Source organism: Dama dama, chromosome 14 (genome assembly GCF_033118175.1).
Source record: "Dama dama isolate Ldn47 chromosome 14, ASM3311817v1, whole genome shotgun sequence".
Classification (NCBI taxonomy): Eukaryota; Metazoa; Chordata; class Mammalia; order Artiodactyla; family Cervidae; genus Dama; species Dama dama.
Window position 1 is genome coordinate 33,241,505 of NC_083694.1, and position 16,012 is coordinate 33,257,516.

The 16,012-nt window shown below is 36.0% G+C and overlaps 1 protein-coding gene across 2 annotated transcripts in view; it reads left to right on the plus strand.

The window, feature by feature from the left end:
* RGS7 (regulator of G protein signaling 7) overlaps positions 1–16,012 on the plus strand; it is a 450,036-nt gene that overhangs the window by 416,541 nt on the left and 17,483 nt on the right. For both annotated transcript variants that reach the window (XM_061160269.1, XM_061160270.1), the window contains exons 11-14: positions 6,416–6,514; positions 7,706–7,767; positions 8,753–8,863; positions 10,092–10,217. In XM_061160269.1, coding sequence (XP_061016252.1) covers positions 6,416–6,514; positions 7,706–7,767; positions 8,753–8,863; positions 10,092–10,217 — 398 coding nt within the window. The remainder of the gene's footprint in view (positions 1–6,415; positions 6,515–7,705; positions 7,768–8,752; positions 8,864–10,091; positions 10,218–16,012) is intronic.

Below are 16,012 nucleotides of genomic sequence, written 5' to 3' on the forward strand. Positions count from 1 at the left end.
CTATCCCAGAGTGCATTAAGTCACTTCTCACTACTTCCTGAATTTTAAAGAGTTCAAAATATATTACTTTGTGTCTGGTTTCCCCTATAGACACCAGCTGAGATATTCTCTGAATCAGAAGAGAAAGTATATGAATTGATGAGATAGAACTTAAAGATTAATAAATTGTTTACACTGTCCCTGTAGCTCTGTACTCAGTGATGGTGTCTTACCAGGGCTTCACACTGCGTCATTGTTTTTGAAAATTTGGAAATCACTAGTTTTCAGTGTTGCCCTTCGGATACCATCAGCCCTCACAGAATGGTAGAAAAACATTGTCATAGCAAAGTGAAATGTGAAGAGATGGAACCATGGAGCTCAACTCTATTGGTCTAGTTTGTAGCCTAATTTCCCATGAATCAGTAACAGTAGAACTAGAGAGCTAATAGCAGAGATGTATAGCACTAAAACCACTAGAGAAAAACAGAAGTCCTACAGGATGCAGATAGCGTACATACCCTTGTTCTTAACAATTGGAGAATACTGATTTTCTCACCTTCTGATAAATATAGCTTTTCATACTGAGTATTACTGGATTTCCTTTAACTTTCACCAATAATGTTACTTTATATAAAAGGTTATAGGACTCTAAGTCACATACTGGTTTGTCTTTAGAATTATTACCACTTGTGCTTTAGCTCATATTTGGCTAGGAACTGGAATGATCCATTCAATCAGCAGATTTAGCAAACCTCTACTTTATGCCGGGTATGTACTGGTCTTTCATTATTCAAAGATAAATGAGACAGGCATGGCCTTGCTCCCATAACTTACTGTCTTAATGAGAGTACACATATTGAGCAAGCAAACAAAACAAATGTGTGTATGTATGTGATATATATACTGCTGCTGCTGCTGCTAAGTCACTTCAGTCGTGTCCGACTCTGTGCAACCCCATAGACGGCAGCCCACCAGGCTCCCCCGTCCCTGGGATTCTCCAGGCAAGAACACTGGACTGGGTCGCCATTTCCTTCTCCAATGCCTGAAAGTGAAAAGTGAAAGTGAAGATATATATACTAGTATATAACAATTGACAAAATTGTGTGAGATAGAGAGAGAGAGAGAGAGAGAGAGATACTAGTATGCCCTGGCTATTCTAACAAAATACTATAGCCTGGGGAGCTTAAACAATAGGAATTTATTTTCTTCCAGTTCTGGAGACTGGAAATCCAAGTCCAAGGTGCTGGTAAATTTGGTTCCTGATGAGAGCTGTCTCCCTGGCTAGCAGATGGCCAGCTTGTTGTGTTCTCACATGGCAGAGAGAGAGAACTCAGTGTTCCTTCTCTTCTTTTTAAGGGCACCAGCTCCATAGGATTAGGATCCCACTGTATGATCCCACTTAACCTTTATACCTGCTTTCAGACCCCATCTCCAAATGCAGTCAGAGTGGGCTGCAGCGCAGGAATTTGGGAGGGACACAACTCAGTCATGTTATCAAGGGCATTTAAATGGTTTATCATTCTAAACTATCACACCATTTTATTAATGAATAGCTTGACAACAAGAGCAAACCGTTTCAACATACTCTGAGGACTTCACAGTTCTGTCCTCCAGGAGCAAGCAGTTCTGTGAGAGTCTAGACAGAAATGGCAGAGGCCAGCCTACCACCTGTGGAAACTGCCTTCGCCTTCTGCTGTTAATTGGCAAGTTCCTTTGTTGCTTCTCTTAGCCATGCGGTCACCATCTGTGCTCTACTGAGGCTGCTAAGGAAGTGGAACCCCTGGACTGTCCTTCATCTTTGAAACCAGATACTGCCCTTAGTGGAGAGAGCTGCTGTTCCATTCTTTGTGATTCCGCTGTGATGATATTGCTTGTGATTATGTGTCATAGAACAGAGGACATACATGTTAAGAATAAAAGACCAAGTGAGTTCCTTAAGTAATTCATTTAGCATATGTACCTGAAGAATATCAGGGTTTTGGACATTATATTTAATTGTTTAATTTCATATATATTTGTCAAATATGTGAAAAGAAGGCTGAAATGTATATCTGATTTGAAATACTTTTGAATAGGTAGGGCTAACTAGTGTTTAAATCTTTTTATTTGAATATACTTTACTAAAATACAAAGAAATAAGTAAAATGTATATCCTCAATTTTCGGTGAAGGAATGATGTAGCATAAGCAAAAATACCTGGTGAAAGAAATGGCAATCCATTCTAGTATTCTTACCTGGAAAGTCCCATGGACAGAGGAGCCTGGCAGGCAGGTCTGTGGGGTCACAAAGAGACACGACTTAACATCTGAGCACAAGTGGAAATAAATCAGCTTAATCTAGGCAAATTTTAAGGGGCACTATGTACCTGATTTTCTTCATCTGATTCTAAAAATTTAACTCTAATAAGTCAGGCTATGTTTGTATTATAGTCAAAAATATCCAGAGAAACAGAACCAAAAATAAGGATATATATATATATATATATATATATATATATATGTATGTATGTATGCAGAGAGAAAGAGAGAGAGAGATTTATTTTAAGGTACCAGCTCACATGATTGTAAAAGTCTTGGCAAGTCCAAAATCTGATGAGGTAGGCCAACAAGCTAGAGATCCAGGGAAGAATTGCCATCTGTTGGCAGGATTTCCTCTTGCTTGGTTGGTGGAGGTCTTTTTGTTCTATTTAGGTCTTCAACTGATTGGATGCAACTGCATTATTGAAGATATTCTGCTTTACTCAAGATCCACTTACTTAAGTTTTAATCTCACCCAAAAATCATGCTTATAGAAACACCCAAAATAATGTCTGATCCAATATCTGAGCACCATGGTCCCGTCAAGTTGACACATAAGATCACCGTTCTATATGACAGCTGCTAGAAGAGGTCCTAGAACAACACAAAACATAAGGAAAAATGACAAAAGCATTTGTGCTTACCTGATTGCAACCACACTTCAGATCGTTTCCTGTAACTCTAGAACCCACATTTCAAAACAACAGTAAGTTGTTTACTGTCTCATTATCTTTCTTTTCTCTGTTACTTGCATTTGGACATAATGCCATGTAATATTTTAGTTAACAGCTAAAGTGCACATCCTGGAAGAACAGTTAGCAAATTCATGATTAATGCCTAGTTTTCCTTCTATTAGTGCAGTGGTTATAGCTGTTTATACTTTAAAAGATTGGTATTTCTTTACTTACATATGCCAAATGTGGAAATTTAAATTTTAATGTGTTACATAATAGAATAAACTATTCATATCTTAGTGCAGCACAAAAGTGTTTTAAGTAAGAAGTACAATACATTTGCAGGCAAGAGAAACTCTGTTCAAAATAGATGAAAGAGGGGAATATTCTAAAACCTTAGTAATAGGGAGTTAGCCTGGATATTCCTGGATGCAGAGACTTGGACGCTGGCAAACTTTCTCTCTCAATCTTCTTTAGCCTCCTTTCACTGCTCTATCTCTTCACTGGCTTCTTCCACATGGCATCGGACATGGTTCTAATCATTCTCCTGTCGAGCTGAGCATCCCCCCTCCTCTACCCATCGCCAGTTAGAAAAATCCCAGATATTGCACTCCACATAAAAAAGCATAGACACTTCCTTCACTCTTTAGTTCTTAAAGTCCCTTCCCCTTGACCAAAAATAAAGGAAAGAATTTTCTTTATCTCTTCTGAGATGTAAAAGGAGATCACATATGAACAGATTTATGTAGAAAGTAAAATCTGTTTCATTTAATGAATAACCTATTTAGTATTCATTAGGATGGTACTGCATATGTAAAGTGTTAATCCAGGCACCCTGAGGAACAAGAAAAAAAAGGTGTTAGAAGTCAAAGCATCTTGGTTTAGTAATTATCTTTGCTATTAAAACTCAAACTGGATCCAAATTAGTTAATTTAATTTTCCCCATCTGCAAATATTAAGACATTGAGACAATTTCATTTCTCTTTCTCTCTAGCCCTATCCACTCTATGCCAAGATTTCTAATACATTTCAGTTTTCTAAAAGGTGCAAATCCTTTTACATTGCAAATGATCCTCATAACTTACTGGCCAAAATAGGATCAATTTTCTTACCTCCTTTATGCATAAAGGAAGCCCTGAGTATAAAATTGCATTATTTGTGGCTATTTTCACTCTAGCCAAGAATCAAAGTTAAAAGCTATTACTGATCCCCAGAAAATGAAGGGCACCCTGAATGAGGAAAGAGAGAATTCATGATGTTTACTTACATGTAAGACAAAAAAGGAAACATCCCAGTAACCTCAGAACCAGTGGCCAGGCTGCTGGAAGACTATTTGAAACAGCACCGCCTGATGGTTTGGGTGTTTTATGGAACTTCATGATGATCATGTGAAATGCATGTATATTGAAATAATCATGGAAATGTAGAGATAGAAGGTAATTTATTAATTATTTTACTTCTTGGACACCATAAATTGTGGTATTTTTCTAGCACTCTTTTAAATTAGTTTAAATCTTAACCAACAAACTCACTGTTAGAACTGTCAGCTGTCTTGTCTTTAAAACATTTTTTACATGAACTAGAGATTCTTATTAAAGAACTTTGAGTAATTAAACCAAGGTTAAGTGAGAATGGAAAGTTTCAACCTTAGATGTCTTTTTTATTTTATCAAAAATTAGTATGATACAACTGAAAAAATAGCAGACACTGGAAAGTATAGTTGTTTCATAATTGGTGGTCATTCACTTCACTCATTTTAAAATACCCACCTCAACTGTTACTTCGGAGTTCAGAGGGTTGTGTTATTTAATCACCCTCAAACACAACTAGTAGTAGTTCATGCAGACCTTTTGTTTCTTCAGTGAAAATTAAGTCTCCTTGTATTCCAGGTACTGTACTCTTGTCCTTCTTTTCTTTCATAATACTTATCACAGTTTTAATCATATGTTTATTTATGTGATTCTTTGTGTAACCATTAGGTCATAAGTTCCAAGGAAGGAGGAAGCATACCTATTTTTGTTTACATCTATATCCCTAATGCTTAACAATTATATCCAGCATATAATAGGTGTATGATAAATGTTGAATGAATGATAGAAGGAAAGAAAAAGACAGTCCAAGCCATTTAGTTCAGTCCAGTTAATAATTAACTGATGTCACATGTGCTGCTCCTTGGGTTGAAATGTATGCTCAGTAAAAAGAATTGAGTTTCAAAGAGGTTGGAGCTATGTCAAAAGAGGGAAAATTGAAGTACCTACCAAAGATAGAAAATCAAGTCAAATATGTCAAAGATGGGCTAAGAGCAAAATAGTGGGAACTCACAAGGGAAAAGGGCCCTGGTACAGAGCCAAAAGGTTAACATTAAGAAGAGAGAGAATCCAAGTGAAAACAGGTCCATTAACAAGACGAATTTTAAGTTAGAGTTACTGGTAAGGTTGGTGATGGGCCTGAAAATTGGCTTGGTTAAGCATCTACCCTCTTCTGATTTCAATAGCTTCTTTCCACTACTTGGCAACATTAATTTTGTAGGGCTCATGAAACTTTATCATGTCCTCCTCCATCCTCATGTCCAAAGAAAAAGTGCTTAGTGGCTAATGTTAAATTCTTTATTTTAAAGTAACAGTGCTTTAATATTAAAGAAAAAGTACTTTGGCCTCTTCTTTGAGTTGACATGTAAGATGTCTCACCTTCAGTTAGGGATGAATTTTTGTTCTTGAAGGCCCCAGATTTATGTTTATATTTCCTAAGCAACGAGTCTTCCTCAAAAAAGAGCATTCCTAAATAATAGCGTTCACCTTTTGACAAAATAGTAAAGAAGCACTGCGATATTAAGAATTTATGTACAAAACCTTAAGAGTCACTGACGTTTGTAAATGGCACCTACTGAAACCAAATGACAAGGTCAGTATTGTGAGGTAAATAACCCAATTTTGAGCTGGGAAAGTAGGAACATTCTGGTGTGTCTTTGATGATACCATCAGAGACAAAATCAGAAACGGAATTCTTAACCTAGTTTCTCTCCTTAGTACTCCATTCCTTTCCTATGTAAAACAACCAGATTATTTTTACCCTTTTTAGCCTTATTACATTTTTATTCTATTATATATCCACCTCTATTTTATTCTGAAATTAATACTTATTAGATGCTATGTTGTGCTGTCATTTCCCAAATTAGTATTCTCAGCTCACCCCATATTTTATCACAGTTACCTAGTTTTATTCATATAGTCAATTATTCTGTCAGTTAATAATACAACCACATATTTTTTCCAAAAACTCTGTGCTTTCATTTTAAATTCATATGACATTTATGATAGTGCCTTTTGAATTTTGATAAGCTTAATCCAATATGCAGCAAAGTTTTGAGTTACCTCAATGAATATATAACACAAAATTACCTTTTAGAAAGTCTGTGAATATAAATGTAACTTTGTCTTAACATATTTCTTTTTAATTTTAATATAGTCTGTCTATGGTCTACAAAATGATATTAGAAGTCACAGTCCTACCCACACACCCACACCAGAAACTAAACCCCCAACAGAAGATGAGTTACAACAACAGGTGGGTCAACCTATAATAATGGTTTACAGAGTAGATGGTTTACAGGGTAGCCAGTATGAAGACCAGATGTTGATGTTAATAGGAGATATGTTAAAAACTGATTTGCAGGATTGTATTTAAAATGTAATTTTAAGATATGTATTCTTTTGAAGATTTATTAATATAAGGAGATAGTTTTCAAAACTCTTCCCTTGTGATTTCTCCAAATCCTTTTCCTTCTAACTAATATTTAAAAATCACACACACTGACTCATGGATGACTCCATTATTGAGTTAGTTTATATTCCATAATTCCATCTTAAAAAATGAGAAGACAATAGGTTGGTGACATTTAGGTCATGTTTTTTCCACCTCCAGTCATGTGATGTGATCTTCACAAAAGAGTGCTCAATCTTGTTTCTGCAGTACTGATCTCTAGAAGCCTCTTGAAGTTTTTCCTCAGAACTGATGAGCAGATATATTGCTTCTTGGTATAGCAATGGTATATATTGCTTCTTGTTGCATCTGTTGATCAACCAATAGCTTTGGCTCCAATATTTCAAAGTGAATACCAAGTGTCTCTTATATCAAATCATCATCAAGTCTCTTGGTTAGTTGTCATGAGACTTTTTCTCCTTTTGCTAATTTCTTCCTACCAACTATGTAATACATACTCTTCAAGTATATTTATAATCACCTTGAAGGAAAAGTAACTCAGAGAGTTTTAAATTTCCACATGTTGTTATGTCCATGTGACAATTTGCTCTGAAATGTTGATAAAATTATTCTTGAAAGAAATATCACTGATGCTTTTGTTGGGCTAGTATTAGGAAGTAGGGTTTATCTTGAAATTATAGTAACAAATAGCAAATACATTTATTATCTGAATTCACTGTTTGATGGAGAAATGTGATTCTTATTTAGATAATCACCATGAATAAATGCTTAAAATGTCTATAATTCTTTTAAAATAAAGTTATTTTGCTGACGTGGGCAGAATGTTCAACTTCAGGGCTATTCTAAAGCAATACTGGTTATGTGTTTACAGTCAGTTTAATTTTTTTATTAACTCTTTCAGAGCCCTTTTTCTATAGAGTGAAATTTTACTGTCTGAGAACATATTCTTGTTTAGAATTACTCAGTCTATTAGAGTTTAGAGTTGAAAATTGGAGAATGTCACTACTTATGTAACTACTTATCTCTTTTTTCCAGATAAAGTATTGGCAAATACAGTTAGATAGACATCGGTTAAAAATGTCAAAAGTTGCTGATAGGTAAGTATTGCAAGATGCCCATACAAATAAAAAAAAGTTCAGATGACAATTAAATGTGTTCAATATGGTGCAAGAACTGGTGGGAGGAGAATTGATATAATTGGAATCCTGTAAGAAATATTATTTTCTTTTCCCTTCTGAACATAGAAAACTTTCAAAGATCTCTTTTGTTACACTTCAGATGACAGAATGATCATTATTATCTTAGGTCTCTAGAGGCCCAGTCTTTGTGCAACCACAATCAAATACAGAAGATAATTCTAAGGAATTGAATCTTTTCACTCCGGCTAGGAGAAATAAAACTGAATTCATTAAGTTACTTCTTGGCAACTTAGAAACTTTCTGTTAATTCTTCTTAACATTTACACTACTCAGTTATTTTATGACTTCAGATTTTGAATTAAGCTTAGATTTTTACGTATTTCCTTCATTTAAATCTGTTAAGACATTCATAGTCCACACTTTGAGGCATTGCCAAATCTTACCTCTCCAATGTTTTTCCTCTCCTTTCTCCCTTTATTTTGTTTTAAAAACAGATTTTTTTCCCCAAAAAACATGTTGTAAGTGATTCCCCCTTTACCTAATTCCTGTAAATACTTTTGACAAAAATTGCTTTTTAACCCCTTCTCCAAGTTGAGGTAACATCTGTTCTGCTGTGGGGTAGGCTAGTTGACCAAGGGTTGGAATTGCTCCTTGGCACATCCTTCTATACACTATACTATTTCCATTTTGTCTCATTTTAATGAGGGAATATTAATTCATATTGCTAAGGCATTGGGAAAGTTGGAATCCTTAACCATATTTGTCTTCAAAGAAGCACAAGCTTTTGCATGAAAATTATTGAAACATGAAAACTGATATCAGATTTTATTCTATAAGCAAGCAAGGATTCCTTAGCCAGATGTTTTTATAGTGTGTCCCTTACAAAGATCAGTTTACCTCAACCAGAAAACTAAAGAAAATGAAAATGTTTCTTTTTCTCAAGTCTGCTAAGTTACACAGAACAGTATGTAGAATATGACCCGTTTCTTGTGCCACCTGACCCTTCTAACCCATGGTTGTCTGATGATACTACCTTCTGGGAACTTGAAGCAAGGTAAGTGACATTTTCTCTTCCTTCCAGATATTCCACTTATTTCAGGATTTGAATGATATAAGAAGAATCCTATAGCTGACTAATTGTAAAAGTAATTTTACTCTGTGTTTACATTAACCATGCTATAAAGCTCTCGTTCAAGGCAATGGTTTTTTAAACTTAGATATTTGTATTATATTAGATTTGCATTTCCAGAAAGACTGGCACAAAAAAAATCAGATGTGCAAGGGTTTCAAGGTCGACTTGTTAGGATCTTTAGTTCTTAAAATTTAGCTCATTGTTTTTAGCTTCCTTGAAAATCCACATAGCCACAAAGGTCCATCTATTCAAGTAAAATGAATGCTAAATCCATACTTACTTAAGCCCAATACAAGTATGCCTTTATAAATTCTGTTTTGGAACAAAATGAATTTACCATAAATCCTCTAAGAGAAACTGACAAGTGTCTGACTTCTTAAGAAAACCAAAACACAATTTAAGGCTCCCTGGTTTCTTTCATCAGCTATATAAGAGAAGAATTATATCACCAATCTTGATAGAGTCATAAAAAAATCACTGCGTACCCCTTCACAGAGGGAGGATTTAGTGTTCTGTAGCACTTAGCTAGATTGCATTTATGGACCTTCTCTCGTTTTTATGTCCGTCCAGTGGTTCTCAAATGCTTGACAAGTATGTCAAGTATGTCTCAGTTTTATAGATGTAAAAGTTGGAATCCCAAAATGTTGTGACTCAGCCAGGACTATGTCACACATTTAATCAACAAGAGTCATAAACCAGGATGTAAGCCTTTTGATTCTCAGTGCATTTTCCTCCAGTACAATGTGTCACCGTGAGACTTCATAGTGTAGTGGTTAAGAAATTGAGACCCGGGGTCAGAATGTCTGGAATATTACCTATTTGACATTGGAAAGTTATCACCCTCTATCCTTGACTTCCTCATTTATAAAATAAGAATTATGATAGTACCCATCTCAAAGTTGCTGAAGAAGTCTAAAAGAGAATCCATCTCTTGGCATTTAATGCTTGATAAATGTTAGACTTTATTATTAATGCCTAACTTTCATCTCACTATAATTTCATGCAGAGTCATCAATCAGAGATTTTTTTTCTGAAAAATATGTTAAAGATGGGAGCTTCAAAGAATATATGATTTTGAGGGGAAATGTTATAGCAGAATATAGAATTTGTAATGAAAGGAATATATTTGGCTTTGTTTTATTTTCTATAGCAAAGAACCAAGTCAGCAGAGGGTAAAACGATGGGGTTTTGGCATGGATGAAGCATTGAAAGACCCAGTCGGGAGGGAACAATTCCTTAAATTTCTAGAGTCAGAATTCAGCTCAGAAAACTTAAGGTAAGACATGTTGTTTGAATCTAATATTCTAAGCAAGAGTGACCTACTTGTGATGAGTCTGGTGATTTTGCACTCAACAGACAAGTTACTATCCCACCAACATCATGATGAAGCTATGGACCTATTGAATTTCTGCCTCTTGATAGAGGAAGAAAAGGTAATGAAGGCAAAGTACTTTGTCCAACATTATCACTTCTTCATAATGGTTTATTTTACACTGTCTCCTGATCTTTTAACTATGTAAATCTGATGCATTTGAAATGGACTGCATACAGAAGTATCAGGCTAGTATTTGGCAAAACAAAGAATCATCAATAATACATATGTAGTTTAATTATCACCTATTTATCATATTGGTCTTCTTTGTGTATTGCATCTCAAATAAGATCTAGAAAAAGGAATTGAGTGCCTGTATGAAATATCTTGAAACAAAACGATGGAGGCAGTGCATTTACTTTGTACACTTAAACACAGCCTCAGGGCAGTTGAGAGCAGTACCAGATCGAGCTGTTAGTGCCTGCTAGAGAGTTGTGTATCCAGCTCATCTGTTGTAAACATCATCCTTACATATTTTTGAAATTTTTCTGACTTAAGAGGCACCTGGAAATTGAATTTTTAAATGTGAGACACTGGAATAGATTCTAACAGCTCTAAGATCACTGAAGTGAGTGATAACTTTCCACTACGTAAAATGATTTTTCCACAAGCTCTTTCATTCAGTATTCTTTTGAAATGAAACTCTCTAATTTACTTTCCCATGGCTTATTCAGTCCTGTGAAATCCATTTACAGAAAGTTGCCAGCATTCCTTTATTTTCACTGCAACTTAGCAATTCCAGAATCATCACATTCTTTTCAGGAGATTTAATAGATAGCCAAACCAAACCATTTAGAAGAACATAGACTTTTTTTCTTTTTCATTTATTTTTATTAGTTGGAGGCTAATTACTTTACAATACTGTAGTGGTTTTTGTCATACATTGACATGAATTAGCCATGGATTTACATGTATTCCCCATCCCGATCCCCCCTCCCACCTCCCTCTCTACCCGATCCCTTGGGTCTTCCCAGTGCACCAGGCCCGAGCACTTGTCTCATGCATCCAACCTGGGCTGATGATCTGTTTCACCCTAGATAATATACATGTTTTGATGCTATTCTCTCGAAACATCCCACCCTCGCCTTCTCCCACAGAGTCCAAAAGTCTGTTCTGTACATCTGTGTCTCTTTTTCTGTCCTGCATATAGGGTTATCGTTACCATCTTTCTAAATTCCATATATATGTGTTAGTATGCTGTAATGTTCTTTATCTTTCTGGCTTACTTCACTCTGTATAATGGGCTCCAGTTTCATCCATCTCATTAGAACTGATTCAAATGAATTCTTTTTAACGGCTGAGTAATATTCCATGGTGTATATGTACCACAGCTTCCTTATCCATTCATCTGCTGATGGGCATCTAGGTTGCTTCCATGTCCTGGCTATTATAAACAGTGCTGCGATGAACATTGGGGTGCACGTGTCTCTTTCAGATCTGGTTTCCTCGGTGTGTATGCCCAGAAGTGGTATTGCTGGGTCATATGGCAGTTCTATTTCCAGTTTTTTAAGAAATCTCCACACTAGAAGAACATAGACTTTTGACTGATATCTTATGGATTAAGCAAGTTGACCACAGGCAGAATCTGGAGAAATTTAATTATGCCTGTCATAGGTTTCAGGGATGCAGCTTCCTATTCTTTTTCAAGTTTATTGAAACTTGAAAGCCTGTTGACCAGGGTTTCAAGAGGTCTGCAGGTGCTAAGGATTTTTTTGGATCTAAATAATATTTTCTGTCATAAGGTCACATCATCAGTTATTGAGTACAAGAATGCTTTAGAAAATAAAGTAGAGATAAATCTTGTTTTAGTCTTTTATGGAGTTTCCTCTAATTCTCTATGTTTTTGGGGAAAAAAATGCTATCATCATGGGTTTCACAATAAATAAATAAGCAGTACCTCCCCATTATCACCTAATCAAATAAAAATCCTTCCTGATTTTATTAGAAGTACAGCTTACTCATGAATACAAAGATGAAACAGATCACAACACAAAAGGATGAGTGTTAGATCTGAGAAATACAGGAGAATGGCAAACCCAGAGAGAGAGATCATTCAAAGCCTCCTCAGGGAAATAGCTTCCAGCTGAGACCTGGATGATAAGGAGATAACCAGGTGAAAAAGTAAGAGGAAAGAGGCTTTGGGACTAAAAGATTAGCATGTGCATACTCTCTTTCATGAATGAAATTGATCACTGCTGATTTTTTCCATGCCTTAACCATTTTTATCTCAGTAATCCTATGACACACCAAATTGCCTGATAAGTAATTGCATATAAGAAATATTACACATTTCATTGTGTGAAAATGTATAAGTATCACTCAAAAGGCTTTCTGCCCTATATTTTAAAAAATACAGAATAATTGCATTTGAAGTAGTCCCAGCCGTAGTTCTATAGAGCTTGGATATTTCATATTTTTATGGAAGAAATGTTTAGTTCTGGAAAAGTAAATGCTTGTATATATTTTTTCAGCCTGGAATCTCCCTTTTCCATTTCTTCCTTTAATTTAAATGGCCCATGTATATGTCCTTCCCTGCTTTGTTAGGAAGATAGGGGCTGGATATACCAAAAATCAGAGGTTATATAAAAATGTTGCAAATAGACAGCAGACATAAGTATCTATCAAACGCTATTTTTAATTTTGGTCTAAACTGATCATTTGGAAATAAGATTTATAGTGTTTAATTAGAATGAATCCTTAAATCTGAACTAAATTGCTTTTAGAGTCCTTTTTTCTTTTTAAGCATTGTAATCTGTTAATATTTTATTGCATGTTATGTTGAAATAAAAACAAAGTTATATAAAGAAGAAACATTACATATTTCTTATGTAGTCACATGTATATTTCTTGAGTATATACTATGAGTCTGTTGTATGTTTCCCTACTAAGAACAGATCGATAGACATAGATATCAAGTATTGAACACCTCCTATATGCCATGTGTGCATGTGTGCTTAGTCACTTCAGTTGGGTCCACTCTTTGCAGCCCTAGGGACTGCAGCTGGCCAAGCTCCTCTGTCCATGGGATTCTCCAGGCAAGAATACTGGAATGGGTTGCCATGCCCTCCTCCAGGGCGTCTTCCCAACCCAGGGATTAAACCCGCATCTCCTGTGTCTCCTGCATTGCAGGCAGATTTGTTACCCACAGAGCCACCTGGGAAGTCCAGTGTGTGCCATACACTGTATGCTTTATATTTACTACTTTTATAAGTATGCCATGCCATATTTTGTATTTATTGTTTCTGATTGTCATTCAACTAATCATCGCTTCAAACGTGAAATTTAAATATTAATATCCTTGCCCCATTTGACAGGCAAGTAAAATATGAATAGAAGAAGTTAAGCATCTTTACAAGTCAGATTGCTAATAATTGCCATCCTAGGCTTTCTATAAACCAATACTAAGCTTCTGTCCACTGCTCTTCCTGTTTCTGCCTAGGTATCTGGTGTCATAGACCAAGGGAGACAAAACAGTCCATTTAACCGGCAGGGCTAATTACACCTAAATACATCTTTGTGCATCTTATTTAGCATCTGCTATTTATGGAAGTATGGCACTCTTGTGAGCATTTTCTTCAGGTATTGAGACAAAAAATAGTCAAGAAATACTGCTCATTGATAAGTACTTATTTCTGAAATAGAACTTCTATTCTTACTTGGTGTGCTTTTGCTCCTTCCTCTTTCAGGTAAACAGAGTAAGTACCAAGTAAATTCAGTAATATGAGAGTTATATAATATGAGTGCCTAAAAATATCTCAAGCACTTCAAAAGTGCCCTTTACATAATTTATCTCATTTTACCTAATGGAAACCCAGTGAGATAGGCATTATTATTCCCATTTTACTGATGAAAAAAATCAAGGCTCAATGACATTAAGATAATTACTCATATTCCAGCTTTCATGTATTAAGGGAGGAGTGAAGTTTTAGTGAGTTCCCTTTACATTCTACTAAATTATTGCAATGATGACTCTGCTGAGGATAAGAAAAGCAATGATGCATTTTGTGAGGCATTCAAGAGAGTGCTTTTGAGAATGTCATCTGCTGTAGATCTGGGAGCAAACCCTATATATGGCACTCACAGTGGGCAACTTAAATAAGTGACTTAGTCTTCATATATTCAGTTTTCTCTAAGTGGGGGGAATATTAGCACATACTCTAAAGTTGTAGGAATTGGATGATTTAATATAGCTAAATCACCTAGAATAGTGCCTGCACTTACAGTGTAGGTATGTTATTATTACCTCCTCAGCCCTTTGATATCTCATCTATAATTTCCAGTCTATTTAAGATGTCACTGCATCTGTGTAGCCTCCCTAGAACTCCCTTTTCCAATGCAGCAGTTGCCCCAGCAGAGGGGCTCCTTCCTGCTCAGCATTCCCAGACTGTTTGGTTTGTGCCTATTGCTTGAGAATCTCTCTGTGCTTCCTTGTATTACGGCCATTTGAATGGTGTATCTTTGCTAGTTAAAGAACAGAGACATTCTTTTTATCTGTATGTTCAGAGTGCTGAAATGAACTTGTTGTCGTTCAGTCTCTTAAGTCATGTCTGACTCTTTGAGACACCATAGACTTCCCTGTCCTTCACTATCTCCCAGAGTCCACTCAAGCTGATGTCCATAGATTTGGTGATGCCATTCAACATCTCATCCTCTGTCGCCCCCTTCTCCTCCTGCCCTCAGTCTTTCCCAGCATCAGGGTCTTTTCCAATGAGTTGGCTCTTCGCATCAGGTGGCCAGAGTATTGGAGTCTCAGCTTTAGCATCAGTCCTTCCAATGAATATTCAGGGTTGATTTCCTTTAGGATTGACTGGTTTGACCTTGCAGTCCAAAGGAGGGACTCTGAAGAGTCTTCTCCAGCACCACAGTTCAGAAGCAGCAATTCGTCAGCTCTCAGTCTTCTTTGTGGTCTAAGTCTCACATCCATACATGACTACTGGAAAAACCGTAGCTTTGCCTATTCAGACCTTTGTCAGCAAAGTGATGACTCTGCTTTTTAATATGCATCAGTTATAACACTTAGGCTCCCTCAAATTGCACATAGCATTCCTGTTAGATTGCACATTGTCAGAACCTGTATTTAAAAAGGAAATGGTCTTTACCCTTGCCTTCTGAAAGCAAAAATGGTGGGTTCACATTTAAGGCATAGTCCAAATTGGATTATCTACTGATACCTGTCTATAGGAAAGTGGTACTTAGAAACTAGAAAATTATTAGATTGAGTAATGTTTGATATTCTAATTCTAGCTCAACTGCTTTATTACTTATGTTTGGAACTTTCCTTAATCCCTAAGTTTAAAACATAATAGTTATGAAGGTCCTGCTTATCCCCTTCTACTTCTGTTAAAACTCTATAGCTTGTGCTGTGTGTTAGTTGCTCAATCATGTCAAACCCAGGTCTGCTGCATTGCAAGCAGACTCTTTACTTGAGCCACCAGAGAATCCCCTGTAGCTTGTAGTGATTCATCTCTGTGGTCATCTTCTCCATATCAAGATCGCATCTGGCCCCTGTTGAGGATAACAGATCTAGTACTTCCTTTTTCAAGTGTCCTTTTTTTTGTTGTTTGTTTAAAGACACTATTATGACATACATATTCATGTTTCATCATTATTTCTAGGTCTAAACAAAAAGATATAATATAGGGCAAAATTTTTAGAAAAATGGAACCCATTAATATGATGTGGCTTTTTATTAGACTTTG